This window comes from Caretta caretta, chromosome 1 (genome assembly GCF_965140235.1).
Source record: "Caretta caretta isolate rCarCar2 chromosome 1, rCarCar1.hap1, whole genome shotgun sequence".
Lineage (NCBI taxonomy): Eukaryota > Metazoa > Chordata > Testudines > Cheloniidae > Caretta > Caretta caretta.
Genome location: NC_134206.1, coordinates 158459679 through 158486690, shown reverse-complemented (window position 1 = coordinate 158486690; position 27012 = coordinate 158459679). Strand labels below are relative to the sequence as shown.

Genomic DNA, 27012 nt, shown 5'->3' with positions numbered 1-27012 from the left:
AACTTTAGCCTTAAATACTGCACTAGATACACTGTCCTCCTAAGGAATCACCTGAGGCAGAGGGGGTGTGTGTGTGTGTGTGTGTGTGTGTGTGTGTGTGTGTGTGTGTGTGTGTGTGTGTGTGTGTGTGTGTGTGTGTGTGTGTGTGTGTGTGTGTGTGTGTGTGTGTGTGTGTGTGTGTGTGTGTGTGTGTGTGTGTGTGTGTGTGTGTGTGTGTGTGTGTGTGATAAAAAACCCGCTTAACTATGAATTCTGGCACAGCCAGGAGTAGCAACTCGACTACTCCAGAGGGCTTAGAGAATAGGCTTTAGATTTTACACCAATGAATTGGATTTATTGTAAATGCCACAGTCACAGTGATAGACAGTGCAGACTTCTATTAACATACATATTTTTGTAACTTAGCATTTCTACTGAGTAAATAAATGCACTTTGCACAGCCTTCCTTTAAATGTGCCTAAACTAACCTAAAAAAGCAGACAGCATAGCAGAAAGGGAAACTTAAATTGTAACTGTCTCTTAAGCAATATAGCACTTTATCCATGTATATAATATACTATTTTATATTATATACACAGGCATGCACATTTTCCTTAACAGTTAATTCATACCTGAATGTAAAAACTTGCACACCTCCAATACATTTGTCACCTTTACCGCAAGCATAGTTAATCCAGCTATTTGTCAAGAAAGAGGAATGACAGTAAAAAAAGACTTCCCCCACAAGAAACAAGTTACACAAAGAATACTGTATCACTACAAATTTTTATTCAGAAGCCCATCTTTTTTTTAAAAAAAAATCTCATTAGGAACTTGTTTGGTCAATCGACTACAACACTTTCTACTGGACATATAGTAAAAATGGCATGGCTCAGAATCGACCAGATCTTTCACGATCTCTTGACCGCCTCCTATCACGTTCCCGCCCTCCTCCTCCTCCGCCACCGCCTCCTCCTCCGCCACCGCCTCCACGACCACGATCTCTGGATCTAGAACGACGTTCACGGGACCTTGACCTGGATCTATGCCTGCAAAAAAGCATTAAGATTGTAGCTCTTGAATATAGCGAAACAATGCATCAATATTCTACAGAGTACCAAGGATCAATCGTTCAAATGAAAACACCAGAAAAAAGAAGTAGAGTTCGAAATAAGGTTGTGATTAGGTACTACCACCACCTAAGAGCCCAGCACTTTCAAGCCCACAAGGCCATCATTACAGAATTCTTCAGTTTTAGGCAGTGAAGGGTCAGTATGTATAGTGAAAAATGTTAACTGCAGTCACTTGTCTGAATGGCCAGAAAAGGGTCAGTTCCCTGTAAGTACCCCTCTAAGTTAATTGCACTGTTATGCAGAACCAGTTGCAGCACTGTGAAAAGTCTTTTGTAGCCATTTACAGATTTAATGGTACACTGCAAGCGTACAGGCCATAGGGACTGCTATATATAAAAAAAACCTAACAAATCAGGATTTTCTGTACTGAATTTCCCAAGTAGCATGTAACCAAAGCATTTTCCTCCTCTTCAGTCTCCCTCCACCTTCTCCATCACCAACACAGTAAGGTCAGTGAGCTGCAGGAGCCCAAAAATGCATCTCTTATGTCACAGCTACTCAGAGCTCCAGAGCCAGCCTCTTTAGGAGGAAGGTCACCAAAAATCTTTGAGAAGGATTTTGAAAGGCTTTAGTAAGTCCGTTGTATTACCAAACGGAAAATTATACATTTAAATTTTTTTAAAGTTATGTTACTAAATATGAACTACAGGATTTTTTATTTATAGGCATTGCTATGGAGCTCAAAGCTGAACTGAGTAACTGTGTTTGCCCCAACTTGTGAATACACCAACTTTGTATTTCAGGGGAGTTTGGTGATCTAGGACACGAAAGAATGATGCATTCTGGTGTGTCACAGCAAAAATGTGTGGTGCTTTTTTGGAGATGGGTAGAAGCGTGTATGTGTAAGGCAAAAGATGAAAAAGCAAGATCATTTGTGCTGAGCGTCTACTTTGCCCCTTGTAATTTGGGTCATTTGGCACAAGTCTCATTTTGGTCACAATATTGCCGGTCATCTTTAAATATATATAATTCATTCTTGAAAATCCAATCTCACAAGAAAGGACGAGGAAGGCTTTTCAGGAAAAGAGGCCGAGCTCAAGTGTTTCTGACTAGGGGAAAAGTGGTTGGGAACCAGAAAAGTAATCACGTGGCTCTTAAGTCAGCAGCACATTTTTTACAATATTATATAACCTTCTCAGCATAAATAAGGCAAACAAATGAATCCCTGACACTTTCCATTTAAAATTAATTAATACTTAATTTCTCAGGAAAGCAGGAAACAATGCAATATGAACTTTTCACAATTAAGTTTACTCCTCCAATTCCCGAAATATTGCAAGACAATTTAACAGCATTTTTAGAAAAATATGCATTTTTGTGTTTGTGAAAGTGTTTCATTGATAATACTGGAAAGTGAAGTCCTAACAGCAAAAGAGGTTTCATACTGATAGCAGCAATGCAACATTCGCCAACGTACCTGAATTAAGACTAAAAGAAACCTTTTTGCCACTGCATGGAACTCTGACTATGGCCCACTCGATACACAGCATGCCTACCAATGGGGAACAGTAGCACCAACCGTTATGGAATTTTGTGATGTTGGCAACTGTCCACTAGGAATGGAACCAAGATCACCAACTCATCTGACACATGCAACAATCAGACTTCACTTTCCCAACATGGAATGGATATGAACTGATAACCTAGAGGGGAAACTCTGTACTTCACATTACTGACTCTCTCTGCCACTCTCCATTTTTGATTATTTTTTAAATTTGCCATAAAGCCAGATTAAGTCTTGAAGATTTACAGAAGAGTCAGATTGCGATTCCGTAACAGAACTGGATTGGGAGAAGAAAAAATGATTTAAACAACTTTCCTCAAAGTCAGATCCTATTCTTTGTGTCTTCAAAAAGCTTAGGGGAAAAAAAAACTCTCTAAATTATTTGCATCAGTTTGCTTTAAATTAAAATACGAATGCTTACTTCTTACGACGACGTCCATATAATTCACGTCGCAATTCTCGGGAGATGGGCTTCAAATGCATAAAGTTACAGAATCCTCCTCGCGTACACTCTCTGTGGAGTAGAAGAAAATTACCACAAAGAAAACATTTCAAATTTATACTCTTAGCTTTTCTTCTATATAAACCTGAGGGGTTACGTTAACTGATCTGTGATTTTTTTAATGTAACATTAAACATTGGGAAGTATGACTCTTGGTAAAATATCTTAATTGCCCTGAAGTCAGAGTTACACTTGAGCATAATTTACTGGAATTACTTGTGTGCCTGGTGTATGAATGTCTGAAAGTGAAGGGAAATTTTTTGTAGAGATGAAGAGACTGAGTGCACATGGGTGCTAAGGTATGTGAACTGAGCTTGCTCTAGAATCTATATGTTAGGGTAGCTTTAAGTGTATTTTCTTGTATTTTTACTGAATGCATCGTTTGGAAATGCACTTGAGAAACCTTACTCATGAAAAGCTTAACTTGGAGGTCTCTCTAAGCTACTATAATAAATAAGCAGTAGCAAATATCATTTCGTTACCCCATTTCATATTGACGGCAACAAGCTTCTCTGAAGTCAGTCACAGGTGAAAGCTCAGCATGAATCGGCTGACCATTAAACCAGCGATTGTTCAGATCAATCACAGCCTTTTCTGCATCTTCTTCACGACGAAACTGAGAAGAAAGTAAAATTAACATTCTCAAAATGTTACATAAAATAGGTCAAACATTACCATTTAATTCCTGGCTGGATATTTAACACGTGCTCAAGGCCAGTAATAAAACTAGAAGTCCATTTTATATTCTATTTGACCCTACTCTAAAGTGGTGTCTTAATAAAACATATGTGGGTCCATTCAGTTTATTATTTAAGCAGTAACATTTTAAACATGAACAGGCAATCTGGAGAGGACTTAGTGGTTTCTCTCCAGACTAAAAAATTTTTTTGAATATTAACATTCCATGTTTAAAAGACTAATTGGTCTTGCAGGCATTTGTGAGGAATATGACTTAGATAACATAACTTGCAAGTATATCAGCCTGATGAATACAAAATCATTATCTAACTTACTATTTACTGGACAATTAGAGTTTAAAGAGGCTGTCAAGCATTTTAGACCATGAATTTATGTTCTCTAAGAAGGTTTCATAAACACTTAGTTCAAAAAAGTAAGTGTGCAATAACAAGATTCTGTGAGATTTAAACCAATATCCCATCGTTCAGTGTTTACACTCCAAAACAATACATAGTACTAATTACATAAGAACCAGAAAGCAAAACTGACTGGAAAGTAAGTATGTGATCAATACTTTTCGAATTCCATCAAAATTCTGTGAGGACAGTCAGAAGTCTGAGTGGGCAATGAAAGGGGACATGCAACTGGGACAAGGATTGGGGTTAAGAAGGGTGTCAGGATAAAACTAGGAACACTTAAAATGGCTGTATGCATCTCAGCAATTATTGTAAATACCCAGTTACCCCCTGCCCCCCTTCACGGTCAGGCTTGTACAAATGCCATTTCATTTAATCTGTTTTTACACCTATTTACTGAGTCAGCAGTGTGTCCTTGTTGCCAAGAAGACCAATGGCATTTTGGGATGTATAAGTAGGGGCATAGCGAGCAGATCGAGGGACGTGATCGTCCCCCTCTATTCGACATTGGTGATGCCTCATCTGGAGTACTGTGTCCAGTTTTGGGCCCCACACTACAAGAAGGATGTGGATAAATTGGAGAGAGTCCAGCAAAGGGCAACAAAAATGATTAGGGGTCTGGAACACATGACTTATGAGGAGAGGCTGGGGGAACTGGGATTGTTTAGTCTGCAGAAGAGAAGAATGAGGGGGGATTTGATAGCTGCTTTCAACTACCTGAGAGGTGGTTCCAGAGAGGATGGTTCTAGACTATTCTCAGTGGTAGAAGAGGACAGGACAAGGAGTAATGGTCTCAAGTTGCAGTGAGGGAGGTTTAGGTTGGATATTAGGAAAAACGTTTTCACTAGGAGGGTGGTGAAACACTGGAATGCGTTACCTAGGGAGGTGGTAGAATCTCCTTCCTTAGAAGTTTTTAAGGTCAGGCTTGACAAAGCCCTGGCTGGGATGATTTAATTGGGGATTGGTCCTGCTTTGAGCAGGGGGTTGGACTAGATGACCTCCTGAGGTCCCTTCCAACCCTGATATTCTATGATTCTATTCCAGATTGAGTAATGATCTCATCAACATTATAAAAAAAAAGCCTAGCCTCAATGTTCAAGTTGAGCAAGTTGCAAAGAGTAGGCAAGTTATGACAGTTCTCATAAATTCAACTGCTAGCAAGATGGGCAAGAATTTTAAAGTATGATTTTCATCTGATTGACCCTTTTAAGCATACTGTACTTCTAATTTTAAAGTTTAATACTGTAATGTGCAACAGTGTAAATATGCCATTTATTACATTTCACTAGGGAGAATATAAAACAAGTTAACAGTCTTGAAACATTTGAAAAAAACTGATTGGAATTTTATTTTTAAAAAAATCTACTTGTATTGTAGTTTAACCAGTTGACACACAAATTAACACAGAGCAAGACAGTTCATTATTTTTTAATCGAGTGGACTGAGTTGATCCTGGTCACAACTGAAGTCAAAACTGAACCCAACTATTCTAGTCTTCTCCTTAAAACCATCTGGTGCTTCTGTTCTGAGAGGCTTCAGAGGAATTGCAAGACATTCAGTGTAAACAGAAACTCCTCTCAAGTGCATTTGCTGAACACAACCGGGCCTTTCTCCGACAATGAAGTAATTAACATTTAATTGAGCATGTCACAATCATACTTGTAAGTTAACAATTTTATAGTTCACCGCTCTGAATTTCAATGCCCAAATGTAAATCAGACAACAGTTCATCTATGGGAAATATCTTCAGAACTAAAAAGGTGAGATTAAACCTTATGAAAACAAGACAGAATCAACTGTAAGGGAACGTATTTCTGCCTGGTTTGGATTCTAATCTACACACATGTATACATAACCACTCCAACGTACAGGTATTTACTTTCATAAAGGTGTCACCACGTTTTGAAAATGTTAATTGTGTATATTAAAGAAAAATTTGTATTCATGACGTATTGCAGAGGTGCTTTTGTATCTTACCTTTACATATACATTTCCAACTAGATGATCTCCAAGGTTATCACAAACGTTCATCTCCTCAACTTCACCATATTTTTCTTCCATTTCCGTGAAGACCTCCTAAATATAGAGAAATTTATTAAAAACACTGTGCAAATTAGATGGATTAAACATACCTACAAGACAATCAATCATTACTAAGCAGGAAGACTATTCTCTCTCCCAACACCCTTCATACATTTTTGTTCTAAGACTGTAAATTTCTGGGCAGCCACTGCATCAGCCTGTGTGCATGGAGAATATCTAATACACCGTGAGTACTACAAGGATAAGGTAATTAACGACACAACAAAAAGGTAACTTTTCTTTATTTGGAAAATGAGATATACAAGACACTAAAGCCTTTTGGAAAGAAAAGCCAATCCTTCAGTCTACTACATTTCCAAATTTATTAATTGTTTGCTAACACTGAAGTATACTTTTTAACTCAGCTGTGTGAGGAAAAAAGCAGAATGGGGGAGACACCAAAAATAGACCATATAGTATTTTGTTTTGAAACTTAATCCAAGGTCTAATATAAACAATAGAGTTATAGGCAATTTAAACAGACTACAGCAGGGACTATATGTAAAACTGAAGTTATACGAAAAACATCTAGACACTAACAGGATACACATATCAGTCAAGCAACCAAATGTCTAATTTGTGTTTTTCCCCTCTCCACCATCCTTCCCTGATCACTCCCAGCATCCAATCTTATTATCATTTAAACAGTACACTCTCTGGGGCAGGGAGTGTTTCTTGTAATGTGCATTTAAGGCACTGCTTATCAGAATTAGAAGTGGTAAATCTAGAGAATGATAGTCTTCCTTTTTTGGTCCCATCAAGGATTAGCTGGAAAGTTTATTTTTCTAATTTTTCACTTCCACCGACTAAACTTTATATGTTTGCCTTTGAAGAATATAATGCATTTTAAACAGTGAATTTCAACATACCTCAAAGAATTCATCATAATGTTCCTGCATTTCAACATCGCTCACAGCACCTACAAATTCCAAGAGTCATACTGATTAGAATCAATATTTGAATGACAAGACTCTGAACATACTACAAAATATATTTTAGAGAACAGAAGAAGTCATCTACCGAAGCATAAGAGATGCCATGTAGTTAATCATTAAGGAGTATTAAAAATAACTGTGAGCAGCTTTGAGTCCCAAAAGAAAGGCATATCTCAGTATGTGATACTAATATGGTCAAATCAAGACAAGTTTTAATCAGCATCCAAATAGTACACGCCAAATTTAAGGGGAAAGGATTTACTTTGAAATGTGACTGATTAAATGTAGAACCCCACCCTCTATCTACCAATGGTTTACCTACACAGAAGGCAAGTGCTTTGTCACGTTAACTATTTTAAAGCATGGTTATTATTAATATTTCTCTTCCTAAAGGCGGAGCTTTGTTTAAAGATGTTCACTCCTCCAGTATAAATACACTAGTTTGAGAAATCACTGCTGTGATTAAAACTGCAGCTCATCATGATCCACTGAATTTGTTCAGAATACAAGATACACTTTTCTTGTTCTCTCAGTAAAGAGTGAAACTATGTGGCTTTGTTGTAGGAAGCATTTTTCCATTTTATTTTTAATGCCAATTTATCTTTCTGTAATACTGCAGAATGGTCTTGTTTTTGTTTTTTAATGCGAGAGGCTGGCCATATATTCACATTAGATCATTTTCGTGCTCCTAGCTGGCCTTTGCAGGTGAGTGCTGCTTGCCTGCTGCTAAAAAACTAACGTAAATTAAAATTTTGCTCATTTTTCAAAGTATTAAGTATAGCAAAATAAATTACAATAGATATTTCCAATTCTACACCATTTTACCATACATTTTATTTAATAAGTTATATACATTAAAGCCAGATTGCTTAAGTCTTCAGTTAAATGGCTTTATTACAATCAAGTAAAGTAGTTTTAAAATAGAGGTGGCACTTCATGCAAGAACAATATTTTAACCTTTAAAATGCAACACCATTGCTTTTCTGAGCAAAACCTGCAATACGACAGGATGAGGGTCCAATAAAGCTATGTTTATTTGCCTCAGTCACTGTGCAAAAACAGGTGTTCTGAACCCAGCCATTTCTGGATCACAGTGCAAATGATGCCATTTAGAACAGCTTTTCATCTTTACTGAAAGATGCTTAATATTAACCAATAAAACTACCTAATCTTCGTGGAACTGTGGACGATTTTCCTCTATAAGGTTAAAGGGACACTGGTCAAGTATTTTTGGCTCAAGATATTTGACCTTCCAGATTCAACATGTTTGCTTTTCAAGAGACCCTCGCCTATGTAGCAATTTTAAAGAACTCCCAAACATTTAGTCAACATTCACTACATAGAGACAGTTTCATAACTAACCATATTCCCAGGGCTGTGCCAACATAAGGATGATAGCACACTAACATCGGAGTGATTTTTAAAAAAACATCAGTTTGGAAAAAAGGAGCACGATCAAAGTTTACGAAATGGGAAAGTGCTGAAAACTGATATGGACATTCCATTGCCAAACTAAGATTATAAAAAGAAAAGTAAAGGAATTGGAAGTACTTGAGAGTGTCCCTCTAAGATGGAAAGGATAGGCATCATACACAGATCTCACAAATATTCAAGTTCCAGGGCTACCAGTGTCTGAACCTTGAGAAGCCCAACTACTAGATAAAATCAAGACTATTACTAGTCAAAATTAATGTTAATCCTCTATGACAACAATGGAGAGGAAAACAGTAAAGCAACAACATTAAATAGCTATCCATTAAGAATATATGCAGTATTTAAATAGGGACAAAGCTGAAAAGATATGGGGAGGGTTTCAGCACACCCATTGATAAAATAGAGCTATAACTCTACCATACCAGGTATAGTTAGGCTCTGTTATACAATTACTCATCTATCAAGACAAACTAAAGTTTAAATATTAATATCAAACTCTAGTTTGGAGAACCTGTTTACCTAAAGACTCTTGCAAACTCCAGGAGGGTCTGGGCAAATAAAATCTAAACAGCTGCACAGCAAACCAAGCAACTATAATTCTGTTCAAATTAGTTACCAGCTCACTGAGAACTTAGCTGATGTGTAGGAAGTACCCAACATCCAACTGCATATTTTTAGCAATACACAGATAGTAATAAGACCATAACCATCTATAACAAAAAGCCTACAGGCCAACAGAACTTTATAAACCTAGACAAACTTCATAAGCAACATTCTACTTCTAAAGAAAAGCTCCAGTTTGACAACTGACATTAAGTGTCAGTCATCTAATCAGGGGCATTAGTTTTGTTATAAGATATGTTGTTTATGCTATCCTATAAGTTGTTTATCTTATGAATCACATTTCACTCTGAAATTAGTATTTGATTTCATAAAATAGAATGATATCTAATTAAATGCTGGTAACCAGTGTTCCCTCTAATTGTTCCCACCCATGCGTAGAATGAATTTTGTTATGTGCACAAATATGGAGGTGATGTGAGACACCAACTTCATATCGGTGCATGAAACAATCATGTGGTGGGGTGGGACCGAGGGGTTTGGAGTGTGGGAGGGGGCTCAGGATTGGGGCAGAGGATTGGAGTGCAGGGGTGTGAGGGCTCCGGCTGAGGGTATGGGGTGCAGGAGGGCGCTCTGGGGCTACATTGGGGAGAGAGGACTCCCCACAGCAGCACCTGGACTGGGAGGGGAGAGGTATCTCTCCCTGCTACGGCAGCTTCAGGGCTGGGGCTCCAGGATAGGTGCCCCACCCCTGGCCTCTGCGGGTCCGGCCAGGGCTAGGTTCAGGGAAGGGCGTCCCGGCCGTGACAGGCCTGGGCCTAGATTCAGGGAGTGGAGCCCTGCAACAGGTCCAGGCCGTGCCGCCCTGTCCACAGCTGGGTCCGGGTGCGCCACCCTGGTTTGTGCAGCGCTGCCCCTGCTGCGCCTGGGTCGCGCTGCGCCACCTGGATTCAGGCTGGGGTTGGGGCGCCCCAGCCACAGCAGGTCCAGGCTATGGCATAGTTGGGGCCAGGGCGCCGCCTCAGCCGCGGCAGGCTGGGGGCCGGGCAAGGTTGGGGCAGGTTCCCTGAGCACCTGTGCAGTGCTAAATTGGGGCAGGGAACTTAAACTAGTTCGAATTAGTTACCAGCTATGATCCAGTGGTTAAAAAAGTAATAAATGAACAAAACTTTACCACCACATGCTCAATTTGTTATAAAATATTAGAAAAATAACACCCATCTTTTTAGTTCTAAAGCCCTTAACGTCTTTTTCTACTAGTGTCATTGGTTCAATCGTAATGACAGATCAGTAGTCACAAACTGACAATCTCAGTCATTTAACTTCTGTCATGATGCACAATACGAGACTTTTTGCCCATTTCCTAACTACAGAAGAGTTAAGAAATTAGTTCATAACAATATCCAAACTGCTTCCTTTCCCCAAGTGTACTTTTAAAATTATTTCCTACTATGCAAATATGTAACTTAGTTCTGGAATTTGAATTTTCAAAGTAAGGGAGAATTTTAAACAAGCACTTATCCAAAAGGACAGCTGCACAAGAGCAGCATTTGTCAGTCCAATTTATCTTCCAAAGTAGTCACTAAATGGGAGCTACATCATTAGCCTAGGACAAATATTTTTGCAAGCAGTCTGAAAGTTCCAAATTTGAGTGCTCTCAACACTAACATAATGATGGGAAACACGTTATGGATTAAGTAAATGTGTGACTGTCCTGCTTTTTGAGCAGTGAAGTCTAATGCATACCTTTAAAACATAATAGCAAAAATATATTTCTAGGATGCAGGCAAGTGGCAGAGGGGGAAAAGGGCAAAAGGAGACAGCAGTGGATCAAGACTGCTTTACAGTGGTTATCATTTCAACCACTTTTTGATTTAATGGACAAATATCCAATTTCTCCTAAGAAACAAATTCTTGTGGGGGGGTGGGGGTGAGAAGGACAAAAAATTGTTGACACATTTTATGAAGTGTGGTCAGTTTGATCCGTTAAGCTAAAATGGTAGACCAGCTTAAGTCGACACTGAGCTCTGACAATCAAGCCCAGGGAACCAGTGAAGGAACTTGTATGAACTTACAGCGCAAACCGTCAGCAGACTGGGAAGAGTTTTGAGGGTTACGGTAAATGTTCAAGAGGGCAATGGTCTGAAATACAAAACGCAACAACTTTATATTATGGAAAAGAAATTTAACACGAAACTGGTTTCCTTTTGGTGATCGCTTTAGCCGAGTCTCAGTGCTGAAAGAGAGGTAGTTATTTTCTCCCAAGAGAGGAGATTTTCACTTAACTGGTGACCTTTCTGAACCAACCTAACACTGTAAAGCAATAGAGATCTCATGATACTCGATTACTGTATTTTTACTTTAACGGTTAGTTTGCTCACCTCCATTACAATAGAAGTGTTTACATGGGGTCAGTCAAAAAAAGTTTCCAATACAACGAATGGTGTCCAAGTGTCATAGTAATAGCTGTAATATGTAAGGTATCAGCACACTCAAATGTTAGATTTTGGCCTTACTGAACAATTAGTGAATAAAACCACCCCGCAAAACATTCTAAAAACAGCATAGGCTCTAATGTATAACACAGTAATCATGGTGTAACATGAAATCTCCATTTCCTAAAGAAAGGAAAGGTGAAATAAAATGCACAATTTTGGGCAACTTACCGTATATCATAAATATACCTAAGTTTTCATATTATATCAAGAATTTGATAAATGCTTGCAATGTAATCATTTTAAAAAAATGAATGCAACAATAAGTGACAGGGTTTAACAGTTACAGGATGTAATGCTCATGCACTGTGCAAATGATTTTGAATCAAGGAAGTCCAATTAGTTTATCTTTTTATAGAAGTCACTTTCTGCACTTTATAAACATGTACATTTACCAAGTTCTTGATATATGCGCAAGAACAGTTCCATCACTTGTCCTGTTTGCAACAGCTTTATGTCAGCAGCTCAGAAGCCAACATTATTTTCTCATAATTAGGAGTGGGCTCTTTAACACCATTCTTTAAAAAAATTTCTCCAACTGTGGGACTTACAGTGTGAGCCGTCAGCCGTCTGTGCACTGTTTTGGGGATTACGATAGATGTTTTGAATCAAGATGGTCTGCGGGGAAAAAAAATAAAAAGGGGAATTCTACTGGCTGCTGTGCATATAACAGACAATTGCAAAGAGACAACTATTCATAAGATTTTTCCTTTTGTATTTGCAGAGTATCTTCTGTAACTGCATCCAAACCATCATATTATGAAAACAGTTTTAAATTAACCACCAAGAAAGAGCGGTGTTTGGTTTCCCTAGTGAATTGTCCCAAGTATATTTACTGAAACTGTTTATTTGGGATAAGTGTATGACATCTTGTGTCAGAAGTATGTCACCTTGCTCTTCAAGCTGCTCAGAGTTATGCAGATACCCAAATTTATCTTAGTTTAAACCAAATTCATTACTGTGAGCCTAGAAAAGCAGCATTTGTATCAGTGCACAGAACATAGCATGCGATGTTGTAAAGTCTTTAAACTGTTGCCTCAGATATCAAGTTTTTCAAATATCAACTAGATACCCCCTATTGTCTCATCAAGCAGTTTCTTGGTGGAATTTCTGTTTAAATAATATAATAGTTTTAAATGTTCACGTTTTCCGATCCTTCAATAAAGATCAATATCCTTTTAGCCCTTCTGCTTTTTACTTGAAGAATTAGACCAGGCAGGCTTGAAACCTTACATTTGTACCGTTCTTCTTAAAATCAAGTTGTCTGAAAAAACAAACCATGTTTAAGTTAGTAAACTAATATTACATAAAATTCCAATGTCCACATAACTAATCAGCTCAAAGAGATTTAGATTTAATTACTTAATATACAAGTTTAATGTTAGTTTGCATGAACTTTCATCCCCAATTGAATTTAACTGGTGCAATACTTTTGTTTTTTGATGCCACCAAGAGATTAGAACCTGTTAAATTACATTTAAATCATATACTGATTTTACTAACACATCAACCAAACCAATACCTGCACCAGTGGTGACAACACAATAAAATATAACCATGGCAATTGCTCTCTATTAATAAGATCTGTTCCTCAATTTTCTATCACAGCTGATTACCAATATTTGCATAAAGACTTCCATAATCAACCTATTACACATCAGATTCACTAGCAACATCACAATCCAGCTTGTGTGTCAAGTCCAATGCCACACACACAGTAGACTGAATTCACAACATGACCCTGTCAAGCCCAGCAGTTCACTTCAACTGACATCAGCTAAATAAGGATTAAATTGCCAGAGAGAAAATTGGTGGTCCAGGTTAGGAAACAATTACTTTTAAACTCAGGTTTAAAAAGTGATTTCTGAAAACATGTTTAAGCCAGACAGCATGGATGGCAAGTATCCATTAGATGTGTTGTTACAGGAAATCAGTGAAAGAGTTAGGAATTGAACCCAAGTCTCCCTACAACTAGGCCTGCACTAACCCACATATACTAAACAATCAATTTGTAATCACCTAGAGGATAATAGGGTTATAAGGAATAGCCAGCATGGATTTGTCAAGAACAAATCATGCCAAATCAACCTAATTTTCTTCTTTGACAGGGTTACTGGACTTGTAGATGGAGGGAAGTAGTTGCTATGATGTATCTTGATTTTACTAACGTTTTTGACACAGTCCCACATGACACTGTCATAAGCAAACTAGGGAAATGTGGCCTGGATGAAATTACTATGAGATGAGTGCACACCTGGTTGAAAGACCTTACTCAAAGAGTAGTTATAAGTGGTTTTCTGTCAAACTAGGAGGGCATATCCAGTGGGGTACCTCAGGAGTTAGTCCTGGATCTAGTACTATTTAACATATTCATTAAATGACCTGGATAATGGAGTGGAGAATATACTTTAACATTTACAGATAATATCAAGGCTGGGGGAGTTGCAAGCACTTTGGAGGACAGGACTAAAATGCAAAAAACCTGGACAAATTGGAGAACTGGTCTGAATTCAACAAGAGGAAATTTAACAAAGACAAGTGCAAAGTACTTCACTTGGGAAGGAAAAATCAAATGCACAACTACAAAATGGGGAATAATTGTGTAGATGGTAGTGCTATTGAGAAGGATGGGGGTTATAGTAGATCACAAATTGAATATGATTCAACAGTTGCGAAAAATGGTTGTAAAAAAGGCTAATATTCTGGAGTGCATGAACAGGAGTGTCAAATAGGTAAGACGTAGGACACAACTGTCCCACTATACTTGGCACTGTTGAAGCCTCAGCGGGAGTATTGTGTCCAGCTCTGGGCGCCACAATATAGGAAATGTGTACACCTATGGACTCTCTCCAGTTTGAACAACTGAAGTGAAAAAAAAAGGTTAAGAATGTTGACATCTGAGGAAAATGGTCAAGAAACACTGTGCATGTTTACTTTTGAGAAAAGAAGACTGAGGGGGGACCTGAAATCGATCTTCAAATATGTGAAGAGCTGTTACAAAGTGGAATATGATCAACTTTTCTCCATCTCTCTGGTAGGACAAGTAATGGGCTTAATCTGTAACAAGGGAGATTTAGGTTCAGTATTAGGAAATACTTTCTAATTATAAGGGGTAGTTAAATTCTGGAATAGGCTTCCAAGAGGTTGTGGAATCCCACTCATTGGATGTTTTTAAGAACAGATTTGACAAACACCTGTCAGGGATGGTCTAAACTTTATGTGGTCCTCCCTCAGCACAGGGAGCGGGACTTGACTTCCTCAGGTTCCTTCCAGCCCTACATTTCTATGGAATCCGTACTGTAATATTAAAACAGCTTTTAAAAATACATGGTTTCTGACCACTCAGTAGCATAGCTATGTTTGCAAGAGGAATTTTAAAGCAGATTCTTAAAATGGGAGAAAGAAAAGGAGTACTTGTGGCACCTTAGAGACTAACCAATTTATTTGAGCATGAGCTTTCGTGAGCTACAGCTCACTTCATCAGCTCACGAAAGCTCATGCTCAAATAAATTGGTTAGTCTCTAAGGTGCCACAAGTACTCCTTTTCTTTTTGCGAATACAGACTAACACGGCTGTTCCTCTGAAACCTGTTAAAATGGGAGAACTCTATTGTAGATGAGATATTAGAAGTGGTCTCCCCAGGTCACGGTTGAGGCATATTAGCAAGGCACTTCCACTGTTGCATATACTGTATTTCTGTGGCTAAATAGCTGGAAATACAGGAGCTTTCCTAACCGCTAAAAATTTAATAAATGAGAAATCATCTCTTTACCTGCATATCTTGACAATCAGCAATGATAGAAAACCAAGTAAACGCAAACTGGAGTTTAAATGTGGAAATTTTCCAGGAGTGTGGAAGATGTTCTTTGAGAGAACTGTAGTGCTAATAAATCAAAAATACATGTCAACCAATGCCCCCCTCTTTATAGCCTATATCCACTCCTCATTTCACAGGTAACATTTAACCAGCCACAGACCTGGATAATATGTAGAGCCAATTGTTGTATATCCTTAAGCAGCTAGACAGGTAGAGAAGCAATCCTTCCACACCCAATGCGCTAAGCAAGTGACCGCTAACGCTTTTAGCCTGGGCCAAAGATCACAGGAGGGCAGGGGAATCTCTTCTGACCATGTCAGATAAGGAAGCAAATTTGCTTATAAAAAAATAATCTTGGAAGTTCTCCCATTTGGGATGGGTAGAACATGCTGCCATTGTTTGTGGTGTAATCAATCTGGGATGGTTTAAGTGCCTAAACATCTCTGAGAAGGCACAGTTAGAACTGTCTGGTCTCTACTATAGACAAGCTTACAACAGCATTGCTCCCTACAACCTTTAGGGTGATAGGAGACCATGATAAATGCTGGGGAGGAAAAAACACTCCCTCCCCAGAAAAAAAAAAATACATAAAAACATTTTCTGGCCTCAGTTAATTTTGGATATGGTAATTATTCATTTGAAGTGCTTAGAACCTACACTTAAAGAGATATGTACATAAATTCTACAAGAGAGAACAAACCTGGCTAAATGTTGGTTTATTGTGCAATCGAGAACATCTGTCCCCATGACGGCAAGCTCCAATTTTGAAATAAAACGAACAGTTCACTCTGCAAGTAAAAAACAACAGATAATTAGTCTATGGAAATACAAGGCAAGAGGATATTAATACACAATTAGCATTTAACATAAAATGCACACTATCAACTTAACTTTAATGCACAATTACATAGGTCAATCAAATCAATAAAGTCCAAGACAGTAATGGGACTAGTTAGCTTATACTGATTCCCCCTCATCCATGACCTGAGAGATCTGCTGAACTCCAGGACAATCAAAAGCGCGCAGAGCAGCTGCAATCTAAAGTACTTAAGTGTACTTATTCAGTACCTGATTGTTAAATTCAGGGTCAGTAGGAAAATATTCTCACTTGTAACCACTATTCTTGCTATTTGTTTCTCCTCCTTCCTCATCCTTTCATTTCTGCCCTTCTTTCCTTTCTGTCTCTCTCTTCATTCAGGCAAACCCCAATTCCTTCCTCCCTCTCAGTCAACTTCACTCCACACTACTTCCCATCCCACTAGCTAAAACAGCCAACAGTCAAATAGTTGACGCTTAAGGGATATCTACACTACAGCTGGGAGGTGTGATTCCCAGCACAGGAAGACAGACTCCACTAGCTTAGCTCCCCCCTCTCCCTGCACCCCCCAATACACAGTTCAATGCTCCACTGGGTCCCAATGAAACATATAAACTGAACACATAGTATTTCTAATTTCACAAATACAAACAACTGCTAGACCTAGCCTTGACTATTTCTCTTTCTAATCAAGAGGTAATTTGTACCGCAGTAGCATAAACTGCCCATGAACCAATGAGAACAGGACTTCATTCTTCTATTTAAAGGACTTATTTACCTGTTATGAAAAGTAAACACAGGCACTAGATAGTGCAGGGAGAGTGAAAACTGCCAATATGGGCTATATACATACACAAAGTATATAACCTTGCTTTTGTCTGAATTTACTTTTCTTTATCCGTACACTCACAATTTACAACAATTCCTTCACATTTCCTTTTGACCAGCTGTAAAAGCAACCAACTTGTTTCAACTGATAATAGCCCACCTTAACTGATTAATTTCATTATAGTTGGTATGGCAACACCCATTTTTTCATGTTTTCTGTTTATATGTATCTTCCTACTATATTTTCCACTGCATGCATCCGATGAAGTGGGTTTTAGCCAACAAAAGCTTATGCCCAAATAAATTTGTTAGTCTCTAAGGTGCCACAAGTACTCCTCCTCCTTTTTGCTGATACAGACTAACACAGCTACCGCTCTGCAACATGTTTACTGGCTATGTCCCCACGATTTCACCTCCCCTCCCCTCCCTTAACTCTGGTATGTTCACTACAGTGGCTAAAAAGCAGAATTTAAATAATTGGTAAATTTCACGTTGTTGCTCCAGCTGCATAGCACAGAGGAACAGAGTGAAAAGCACTTAATTCTAATGGGTTGTACATAACACATGTTGCATATTGACAAAATGATTTTAATAAATTCCATTTTGCAGTCACAATTACAGGCATGGAAGAAAGCTGAAGAGTGCTCAAGTGTTTATTTGGGCTTCTAGGCAGCAACTTCTATAACCAGACCACAGCATGAAACATTCAACACCCATTAAAGATTATATTCTAATTCATACCTGGCCTACACCTAGAATTTAGGTTGACTTAGCATGAAACTTTTCACAGCCCTGAGCAATGTAGCTAGGTTGACCTAACCCGCACTGTAATCACAGGTAGGTTGATGGAAGAATTTTCCCATCGACCCAGCCACTGCCTCTCAGGTTTGGTCTACAGTGGCTCTCAACCTTTCCAGACTACTGTATCCCTTTCAGGACTTCTATTTTTCTTGCGTACTCTGAAGTTTCACCTCACTTAAAAACTACTTGTTAACAAATTTAGACATAAAAATACAAAAGTGTCACAGCACACTATTACTGACAAATTGCTTACTTTCTCATTTTGTCTGTATTAAATTTTAGTTTGTACTGACTTTGCCAGTGCTTTTTATATAGCCTGTTGTAAAACTTGGCAAATATGTAGATGAGCTGATGTACCCCACAGAAGACCTCTGCATGCCCCCAGGGTATGTGTGCCCCGGCTGAGAACCACCAGTCTACACTAGCAACTTATGTCGGTATAACTACGTGACTCAGGAGTGAGTGACACAGTTATACCAACATAACTTCCTATGCACTATGTTGAGGGGTGGGCATCTCCTGTTGACACAGTTACCGCGTCTTGTGGTGGATTACGTACAGCAACAGGAAAAGACCCCTCCCATCGGCGTAGATAGCATCTTCACTGAAATGCGACAGTGGTACAGCTGCATCAGTGCAGTTGTGATGCTATAGCATTTTAAGTGTAGACAACCCTCAGAGATGGATATATTACAGCAGTGGTCTCCAACCTTTTCACACACAAGATCACTTTTTGAAGTTAAGATCAATCCAGGCTCTCCCCCGCCCCATCCCTGAGGCCCTGCTCACTCCATTCCCCGGCCTGTCACTCGCTCTCCCCCACCCTCACTCACTTTCACCCAGCAGGGGCAGGGGGATGGGGTGTGGAAGGGGATGCAGGCTCTGGGCTGGGGCCAAGGGGTTCCGAGTGTGGGAGGGAGCTCCAGGCTGAGCCTGGGGCAGGGGTGCAAGCTCTGGGAGGGAGTTTGGGTGCAGGGATCACATGGTCACATTGCACCTAGTTTCACGAGTTTTACTTTTGATTAGTGTCATTTGTGGTTTATAGATCCAAAATCCTTCAGGGATTGTCACAAATCAGTGTAATATTCTCAACTGTGGGGTGTGCATTGGCTGAGCCTGGGGCATGGGGTTGGGGTGCAGGAGTGAGGGGTGCAAGCTCTGGGAGGGAGTTTGGGTGCAGGAGGGGGCTCCGGGCTGGGGGTTAGGGTGCAAGAGAGGATGGGAGGTGTAGGCTCCCGATCAGCAGCGCAGTGGGGGTCAGGAAGGCGGCCTGCCTGCCCTGGCCCCACCCCACTCCTGGGGGTGGCTGGCTACACCGGCCCCTTCCTCCACAGCAAGAGATGTGCCAACCAGCCATTTCCAGGAGCAAGGTGGGGCATGACCCAGGAGAAGGGAAAAAAAAAAAAAGAGTAGAGTTCACTCCAAATCTAAAGCTAAAAACATAACTACAAAACCTCTACTAATTCATAATACCCCCAACAATTTCAACTCAATGACAATTTCAAAATTTTTCATTTTCAATTCTCCTCACTTAGAATGAATGTGACTGGTGGGGTGGGTGGGAGGAAAATCATGCTTAGTCCCTAAAGGGATCAAAAATGTTTGCACGATTTATCAATCATCCATTCCATCAAGTAGGCAGCAACATTAGCAAAATTCAAAAGCCACCTACCCTCATTTTCTGACAGAAGGATGACCATAAGCCATCAAAAATCCACTGGGGCAATGTCAGAATCAACGGCATCACCCATTTCTAGAGAACCTAAACTTATCTTTTTAAGAGCAAAACAAAACAAACAAACGAAACAAGACTGCTGGCCCTGGAGTTTGCAAAAATGAATCTCCCAGACATCAATCAAGGGTAAAGAGGATACATTAGTGCTCCTGAATGAGCACAGCAACGGCTCCAGGGGTTTTGCTGATCAGAGCTTCACGAGCAGCAAAGCGACAGCAGAGCCGGGAGGGTCGTTTTCGCTATTGTAATCCAGAGCAGCAGGACCTGGATTTATGCGGCCACAGGGTGTCGAGGCGGCAGCAGAGAAGAGGCGGCTCTATAGAGGACGGCGGGGGGAAGGGAGCTACTAGCCTGGGCACGCTTTGAAAGGAGCCCTCGGCGCAGCGCTGGGCCCCATCCCCAATTGTTCACGGCTCCAAACCGGGACGCGAGAGCCCGCCCGGAGGGAGGCGCGCCCCGGAGCGCGTGCCCGCAGCAGGGCGGCAGACTCCGACAGCCAGGCAGAGCGCGGGAGAGCACGTGGGGTGATGCTCCGCGCGCACAGAGTGCTCGCTCCCTCCCCACCCGAGCCTCCGCCTCAGAATGCGGAGGGGTCCGGGCCGGCTCCCCATGGGGATCGGCGAATAAGCGCGTGGAAAGACTCTCTGCCGCGCGCAGCCCGCTCGGCCTGGGAACAGTCAGCTCCCCTCCCCCACACGGCGGTTACCCACTGCGCGCGGGGGCCTGGTCTCTGGAAGGCAGCGCGCGCCGCCCAGTTTCCTCTCACACCCACAGAAGGCAGCGCGCGCCGCCACGTTCCAATCGCCAAGGCCGCTCCGCCTGCTCCAGGCCGGGAAGCAATGAACTGCGGCGGCGGCGCAAGCAGGGCGCGCGCACGCGCGCTCCATGGCGCGCGAACCCGGGGGGGCGAGGGGGAGACTCCGCGTTGAAACCCATTATATGAACGGGCCGCACGAGCCCACCCCCCGCCATCTCTCCCCTGCAGGGTACCCGGAGCGCTGAGCCTCCGCTGCTGGCGCAGCTACGGGCACAGGGCACTCACTTGTCCTTCTCTGTGCCGAAGATGGAGGCCAGATACTCCGCCATCTCCCACCACCGATCGACCGCCGGAGAGCCCCCGGCGCCGATTGAGCGCGTCACAGCTTCGCGCCGGAAACGCTCCGCCCCGCCCACCGCCTTCCAGCCACTGACCAGCGCATGGGGGAGGGGCTGCTGCCATCCGCGCATGCGCCCCCCAGCTCCTCGCCCGCTTCTCTCTCGCTGCGGGGATGTGGGGCCCGCGTTCTTCCCAGACTCAGTCCGTGCGAGCTCCCTCAGCCCCGCGCGCGCGCAGCCTGGCCCCGCCCCCCAAGGGTCCCGAGCTTCAGCAGGGAGCCCGCGTGTGAAGCGCAGGGTCGGGAGCAGGGGCAGACCCCCCACCCCATACGTCACGGGACTGGCTCAAATCAGCGGGGTCAAACCCCAGCTGGGGTAGGAGCTGCTCGTGCAGAGCTGTTCCCTCCGCCCCGCGGGCTGTCATCTGAGGCTCCCACCTAATCACGGGACTCCCGGCGCTGGGGCTTTCAGGGCAGCAGCTCTGCAGGGCCAGATTCCTGCTACAATCACAAGGGTTGGCAACACTGGCTTGTGCCCTTGGCTGGAAGGGTAGTCAAGGTCCAAATTTCTTGTTCAAGGTCCAGACTCCAGAATAAAATAATTTGAAAAAAAGGATGATCATTAAATAAAAAGATTTCAGGGTTCCTTCAAAAGTGCCTGGGGGTCTGGATTTGGCCCAGAGTCTGCCTATTGAGTACCCCATAAGCCAACAGGAGTGGGCTGACAGCAGGGCTGGGCTGTGCTGGGTTTTGAAGAGGGAATAGCGAAAAGGAATAAAAACAAACCACAAGAAATCCTTTAAGGACATCAAAAGTAGGAAATCGGTATTCCCCAAACAGCATGTATAGTGTGCTTCTAGTCCTGCGTAAAGTTGTACAGTAACTATCGGTGTGTATGGAAATCAGTGGCGAGGATTATGGGATGCTTCTTTTGTCTAAAACAGAAATATGTGGCTCAGACCATATCTAAGAACAATTTTTATACTGCTACTGAAGTGATTAGGACAATTCACATGCATAAAGTTGTACATATGCATCTGTATCATGGGGGCCAAAAACAATCCTAATTGAAATTTAACAAGCACTCCAGTTCTGGGGATAGAGGAATAAAAATGGCAACTGAAAAATGCACTGAACATTCTTCTGGTTGGTTACAAAATAGACCTTTACAAATGTTTGGTTTTTAATATGCAACAAAAGTTTTAGTAACATTACTGTACTTTGACAATGGTTTTGTCCAATGAAAGGCATTCAGTTGATCTCTAGGCATTTGACAGCTGCACACAAACAGAAAATGCCACGGTGTGCATCAGTTGAGCTAGTGATTGTCAGTAAGGGATGCATCAGGAAAACATAATAAAATGAACTTGGCAAGAGCTGACAGGGATGCACTAACATTTTAAAATAACTTTGGTTTATGAAAATGCATTGGACACAAACCTTTGCTCAAATATCTCCCTTAAAATGGTAACTGACAGGCTTTGATGAATGGATTGCTGTATTTCTATAAGTACTAGTGTCAGTTATCAAAATGCTATATAACTTTTCTCCCTTTAAAAGTCAATTTAAAAATCCCAGCAGAGGCACCATACAAGTTATATTTATGTAGTGCTTTTCATCCTGAAAGAATCCAGAAACTCTTCTGTAGCTATAGACATACAGCACCACTGAACTGGAGCAACCTGGGTTTCTGCGCTTAAAGATGTTATGTCCTTGTCCTAGTGCAAAAAGAGGTCCCTGCTTTATGGCTCTGGTGAGACCCTGCTTGGGATCCTGTATTCATTTCTGGGCACCTCAAAAGACATCATGACCCAGAGCAAGGGTTAGTCCCTCCTGGCATATTACTTTCAGTTCTTATTACCAGAAAGCTTTTGATAAACTGAATGGAGTTCAGAGAATAACAACAAAAATAACTGAGCCTTTGAAGGCCCTGATTTATGACGAAAATTTAAGATAGGTAAATTTGGGTTGCTTGGTCAAAAGACGACTGGGGAGGGGAAATCATGGAATGATCTGCAACACTGTTAACACAAAGGAAGGAAAGGAACTGTGAACCATTAGAGCTGGTCAGGAATTTCCCATCAATCATTTTCTGAGGGAAAATTCACTTTCTGCAAAATCAACATTTTCTGCTGGAAAATTCAAACTTATTTTTTCCATCAGAACATTGTTCCTACCTCTCTGGGATTTCAATAGGTAATTCCCAGGAGCCCAGAGCAGGCTGCTGGGAAGTTCACGCTCCTAGGCTCCAGGGCAGCCTGCCAGGGTTTCTCATAGGCACGGGAAGCAGGGGTGAGGGGGCATGCTGCAACACCCCTAGGTTTTGCGCCAGGCATCCCAGCTGCTGGCCCTGTTCCCCTACCGCCCAGGGTCCCGGCTGCCAGCCCCACTTCTGCCCGGGGGCTCCGTTGCTGGCCCCGGGGTCCTGCTCAGCCCGAGGTCCCGCTCCGCTGCTGGCCCCGCACCCGGAGGTTCTGCTGCCGGCCTGGGGTCCCGTTTGGCCGCCGGCCTCATGGATTCTGCTGCCGGCCTCAGGGTCCCGCTCAGCCACGGGCTCGGGGGCTCTGTTGCCAGCCCTGCATGTGGGGCCCTGGCCACCAGCCGCAGGCCTGGGGGCTCTGCTGCTGGCCCCAGGGTCCCTGCTGCCGGTTCACATGTGGGGTCCCAGCTGCCGGCCTGGAGTCCTGCCTGGCCGCTTGGCCCCGGGTCCTTGCCGCTGGCCCCAAATGCAGGGTCCCGGGCGCCAGCCTCTCGCCCCACGTCCCAGTCATCAGCCCCACGCCCCTAGCTATGGCCCCAACATCTGCCACCTTACCCCTGTCTGCATCCCCCCATCCCAGAGCCACGGCCCTACTCCCGAGCCCAGCTCAAGGAGGTGGTGATGGGCTCAGACAGGGGTGAGAGGGGTGCAGCTCAGCACCCGCACTCAAAAAAATTGTTCCAGTGCCACTGGGATTTCTACTTCCTTGATAGCTGCTTGTCTCCCCATATGTTGGGCAAAGGGAGTTTGGGAAACATTTTGAAAAAGATCAAAATGCATATTTTGACTTTTTCAAAACAATAATTCGGAATTGCCATTCTGCAGGACATTTTAAAATGTACATTTTTGGTTCTGTTTTGGATTTTTATTTACATTTCTGTAATTTCCCACAGAATGAGAATTCCAGGTCCTTCCCAGTTCTATTTAGGGTGACCTAGTGCAGTATAACTTGGAGAAATGGGAAGAGATTAAGAATTTAGGCCAAATATTAGCCAAATCTTCCCCCTGGAGATGAAAGGTGACAGGTTGAGATGTCCTTGTGATGCCATGGTGCTGAATCAAAATATCACCACATGGCAGTCTCATTGCTATAATAAGGGTAACATGTAACAGTCAACATCCTAATTTCTATTCTGATGACTTCCAGCATGCAGACCGCTTGATGACATCAGCTGATGGACAGACTCCCTGATTCTGCTCTACTGCTGGTCCTCACAGGGGCCTGCTAGAAGGGCTTCCCCATGAAATGTAGACTCATTTGCATTTTGGATACTGGAGTTCTGTGGCTGCCTGCTGCTTTGTGCCAATGGGGCTGCTTATTTGAAGTGCCATGATCCAGCTGGCAAGACTGCAATCATCCTGCAGCATTCTGAGAGCTGGAGTGAGAGAGGAAAATAAACACCTGTCAAGGTTCCTTCCCCACTCTGAACGCTAGGGTACAGATGTGGGGACCTGCATGAAAAACCTCCTAAGCTTATCTTTACCAGCTTAGGTCAAAACTTCCCGAAGGTACAAAATATTCCACCCTTTGTCCTTGGATTGGCCGCTACCACCACCAAACAAATACTGGTTACTGGGGAAGAGCTGTTTGGAAACGTCTTTCCCCCCAAAATACTTCCCAAAACCTTGCACCCCACTTCCTGGACAAGGTTTGGTAAAAAGCCTCACCAATTTGCCTAGGTGACTACAGACCCAGACCCTTGGATCTTAAGAACAATGAACAATCCTCCCAACACTTGCACCCCCCCCTTTCCTGGGAAATGTTGGGTAAAAAGCCTCACCAATTTGCATAGGTGACCACAGACCCAAATCCTTGGATCTGAGAACAATGAAAAAGCATTCAGTTTTCTTACAAGAAGACTTTTAATAGAAATAGAAGTAAATAGAAATCACCTCTGTAAAATCAGGATGGTAGATACCTTACAGGGTAATTAGATTCAAAACATAGAGAACCGCTCTAGGCAAAACCTTAAGTTACAAAAAAGATACACAGACAGAAATAGTTATTCTATTCAGCACAATTCTTTTCTCAGCCATTTAAAGAAATCATAATCTAACACATACCTAGCTAGATTACTTACTAAAAGTTCTAAGACTCCATTCCTGGTCTATCCCCGGCAGAAAACCAGCATATAGACAAAAAGAAAAGGAGTACTTGTGGTACCTTAGAGACTAACCAATTTATTTGAGCATGAGCTTTCGTGAGCTACAGCTCACTTCATCGGATGCATACCGTGGAAACTGCAGAAGACATTAAATACACACAGAGACCATGAAACAATACCTCCTCCCGCCCCACTGTCCTGCTGGTAATAGCTTATCTAAAGTGATCATCAAGTTGGGCCATTTCCAGCACTGGTCCAACTTGATGATCACTTTAGATAAGCTATTACCAGCAGGACAATGGGGCGGGAGGAGGTATTGTTTCATGGTCTCTGTGTGTATATAATGTCTTCTGCAGTTTCCACGGTATGCATCCGATGAAGTGAGCTGTAGCTCACGAAAGCTCATGCTCAAATAAATTGGTTAGTCTCTAAGGTGCCACAAGTACTCCTTTTCTTTTTGCGAATACAGACTAACACGGCTGTCACTCTGAAGCATATAGACAGACACAGACCCTTTGTTTTTCTCCCTCCTCCCAGCTTTTGAAAGTATCTTGTCTCCTCATTGGTCATTTTGGTCAGGTGCCAGTGAGGTTACCTTTAGCTTCTTAACCCTTTACAGGTGAGAGGATTTTTTTCTCTGGCTAGGAGGGATTTTAAAGGGGTTTACCCTTCCCTTTATATTTATGACAACACCTTTTGAATGACAGTCTTTGTAAGTTATTGCCAAAGGACTCTGGTTCCTTTCAGTAAGTGGGCAGTTGCTACACGACACTGAGCTCAGATCTTCTGTAGAGAGGAAGGGCCACATTTTCAGTGCGCTGAGGCCCACTTGCACACCGAGTTGTGTCCCTACACTTGGCAGTAGTTACTTCAGATTGGCCCTTGTTTAAACAAGAAAAGAATTAGGCCCAGTGTTTCAGTGGCTCTAGTGATCCCCCACTGCTGCTGTTGCTCTTTTGGTCTGCTCTCTGTGTGCCAAGGGAGACTATTAGGTGATTAGAGAGTCTCTTTGGACAGTGACTGAATCTGTGCTGTGGTGTTTATAGTTGAGCAAATATTTCAAATCCAACTCGTTGATATGCTGGGCTTTCATTCGCTCCAGAAGTATAGTGGGAAAAAAAAACATTATTTTATGTTATTATAGGGCAGTAATAGTGTCAAGCTTCTTGGACCAAGGGCCCTGAACTGTGCATTGTATAATGATACTTTGCAGAGCATGGAATTCCAAGACTGACACTAAAGAGACTCTGCAGGTTTGATTCTTCTCTGAGATTGGGTTTGAGCACTAGAGGGAAGGGGGTAGCTTGAGACCGTAGGCTATTAGTTTTTCACTGGTCTCTTGTGCTCTAATTCCATAGTTAGATGGATTTGGGGGGTTTCATTTTCTGATAACTTCAGATTTTTTTTAAAAAGCAGGCAAAATAATGCAACAGCAATTGCTGTTTTTATTGACTTCAAAAGAGGGCGGGAGAAGTGTTACTACCCCCATTGTACAGAGGAGATCTAGAGATAGAGTGACTTGCCCAAGGTCATGAAAGACATTTGTGTCAGATCTGGGAATTGAACCCATAAATCCTACTCCAGTGCCTTAACCACAAGGCCATCCTTTCTCTCATTGTGGGGAGGGACATATAGCTTTGCAACCAGAAACTAATTGAAAGGAGGAGGTATCCGTAGCTGCTGTAGATTCCATAAAACTCTAGATTTTTTCTATTATTTAATATTAAATCTATAAATGTTTTTTCTGTAAGTGAAATAGAGAAGGAACATCAGATCAAACAGTGGTAGTTTGGGGGAGATCCTTCAGCAAATAAGCTATTGCCATTATGCAGGTTG

The 27012-nt window shown here is 42.0% G+C and overlaps 1 protein-coding gene across 6 annotated transcripts; it reads right to left on the bottom strand.

Moving 5' to 3' along the window:
* Positions 1-312: 312 nt before the first annotated feature.
* On the bottom strand, positions 313-20899 carry U2AF1 (U2 small nuclear RNA auxiliary factor 1). 6 transcript variants are annotated; one of them, XM_048865322.2, is made up of 8 exons: positions 20760-20899; positions 16237-16324; positions 12271-12337; positions 7164-7213; positions 6190-6288; positions 3601-3734; positions 3038-3130; positions 313-1028 (listed from the first exon to the last, which is right to left on the bottom strand). In XM_048865322.2, exons 1-8 carry the CDS (start codon positions 20801-20803, stop codon positions 872-874), a joined length of 732 nt encoding a protein of 243 aa, XP_048721279.1. In that variant the 5' UTR covers positions 20804-20899; the 3' UTR covers positions 313-871. The 6 variants fall into 6 exon arrangements, with proteins under 6 accessions (XP_048721279.1, XP_048721270.1, XP_048721305.1 ...); XM_048865313.2 differs by lacking the exon at positions 12271-12337 and adding an exon at positions 11300-11366; XM_048865348.2 differs by lacking the exons at positions 12271-12337; positions 20760-20899 and adding exons at positions 11300-11366; positions 20424-20528.
* Positions 20900-27012: the final 6113 nt, after the last annotated feature.

Excerpts from the sequence above, each read along its gene's own strand:
- U2AF1 (XM_048865322.2), bottom strand. The coding sequence starts at position 20,803 with ATGGCGGAGTATCTGGCCTCCATCTTCGGCACAGAGAAGGACAA. Across the intron at positions 16,325-20,759 it reads TTCGGCACAGAGAAGGACAA|AGTGAACTGTTCGTTTTATT; the intron begins GTGAGTGCCCTG and ends TTTTACTTGCAG. Across the intron at positions 6,289-7,163 it reads ATTATGATGAATTCTTTGAG|GAGGTCTTCACGGAAATGGA; the intron begins GTATGTTGAAAT and ends CTCTATATTTAG.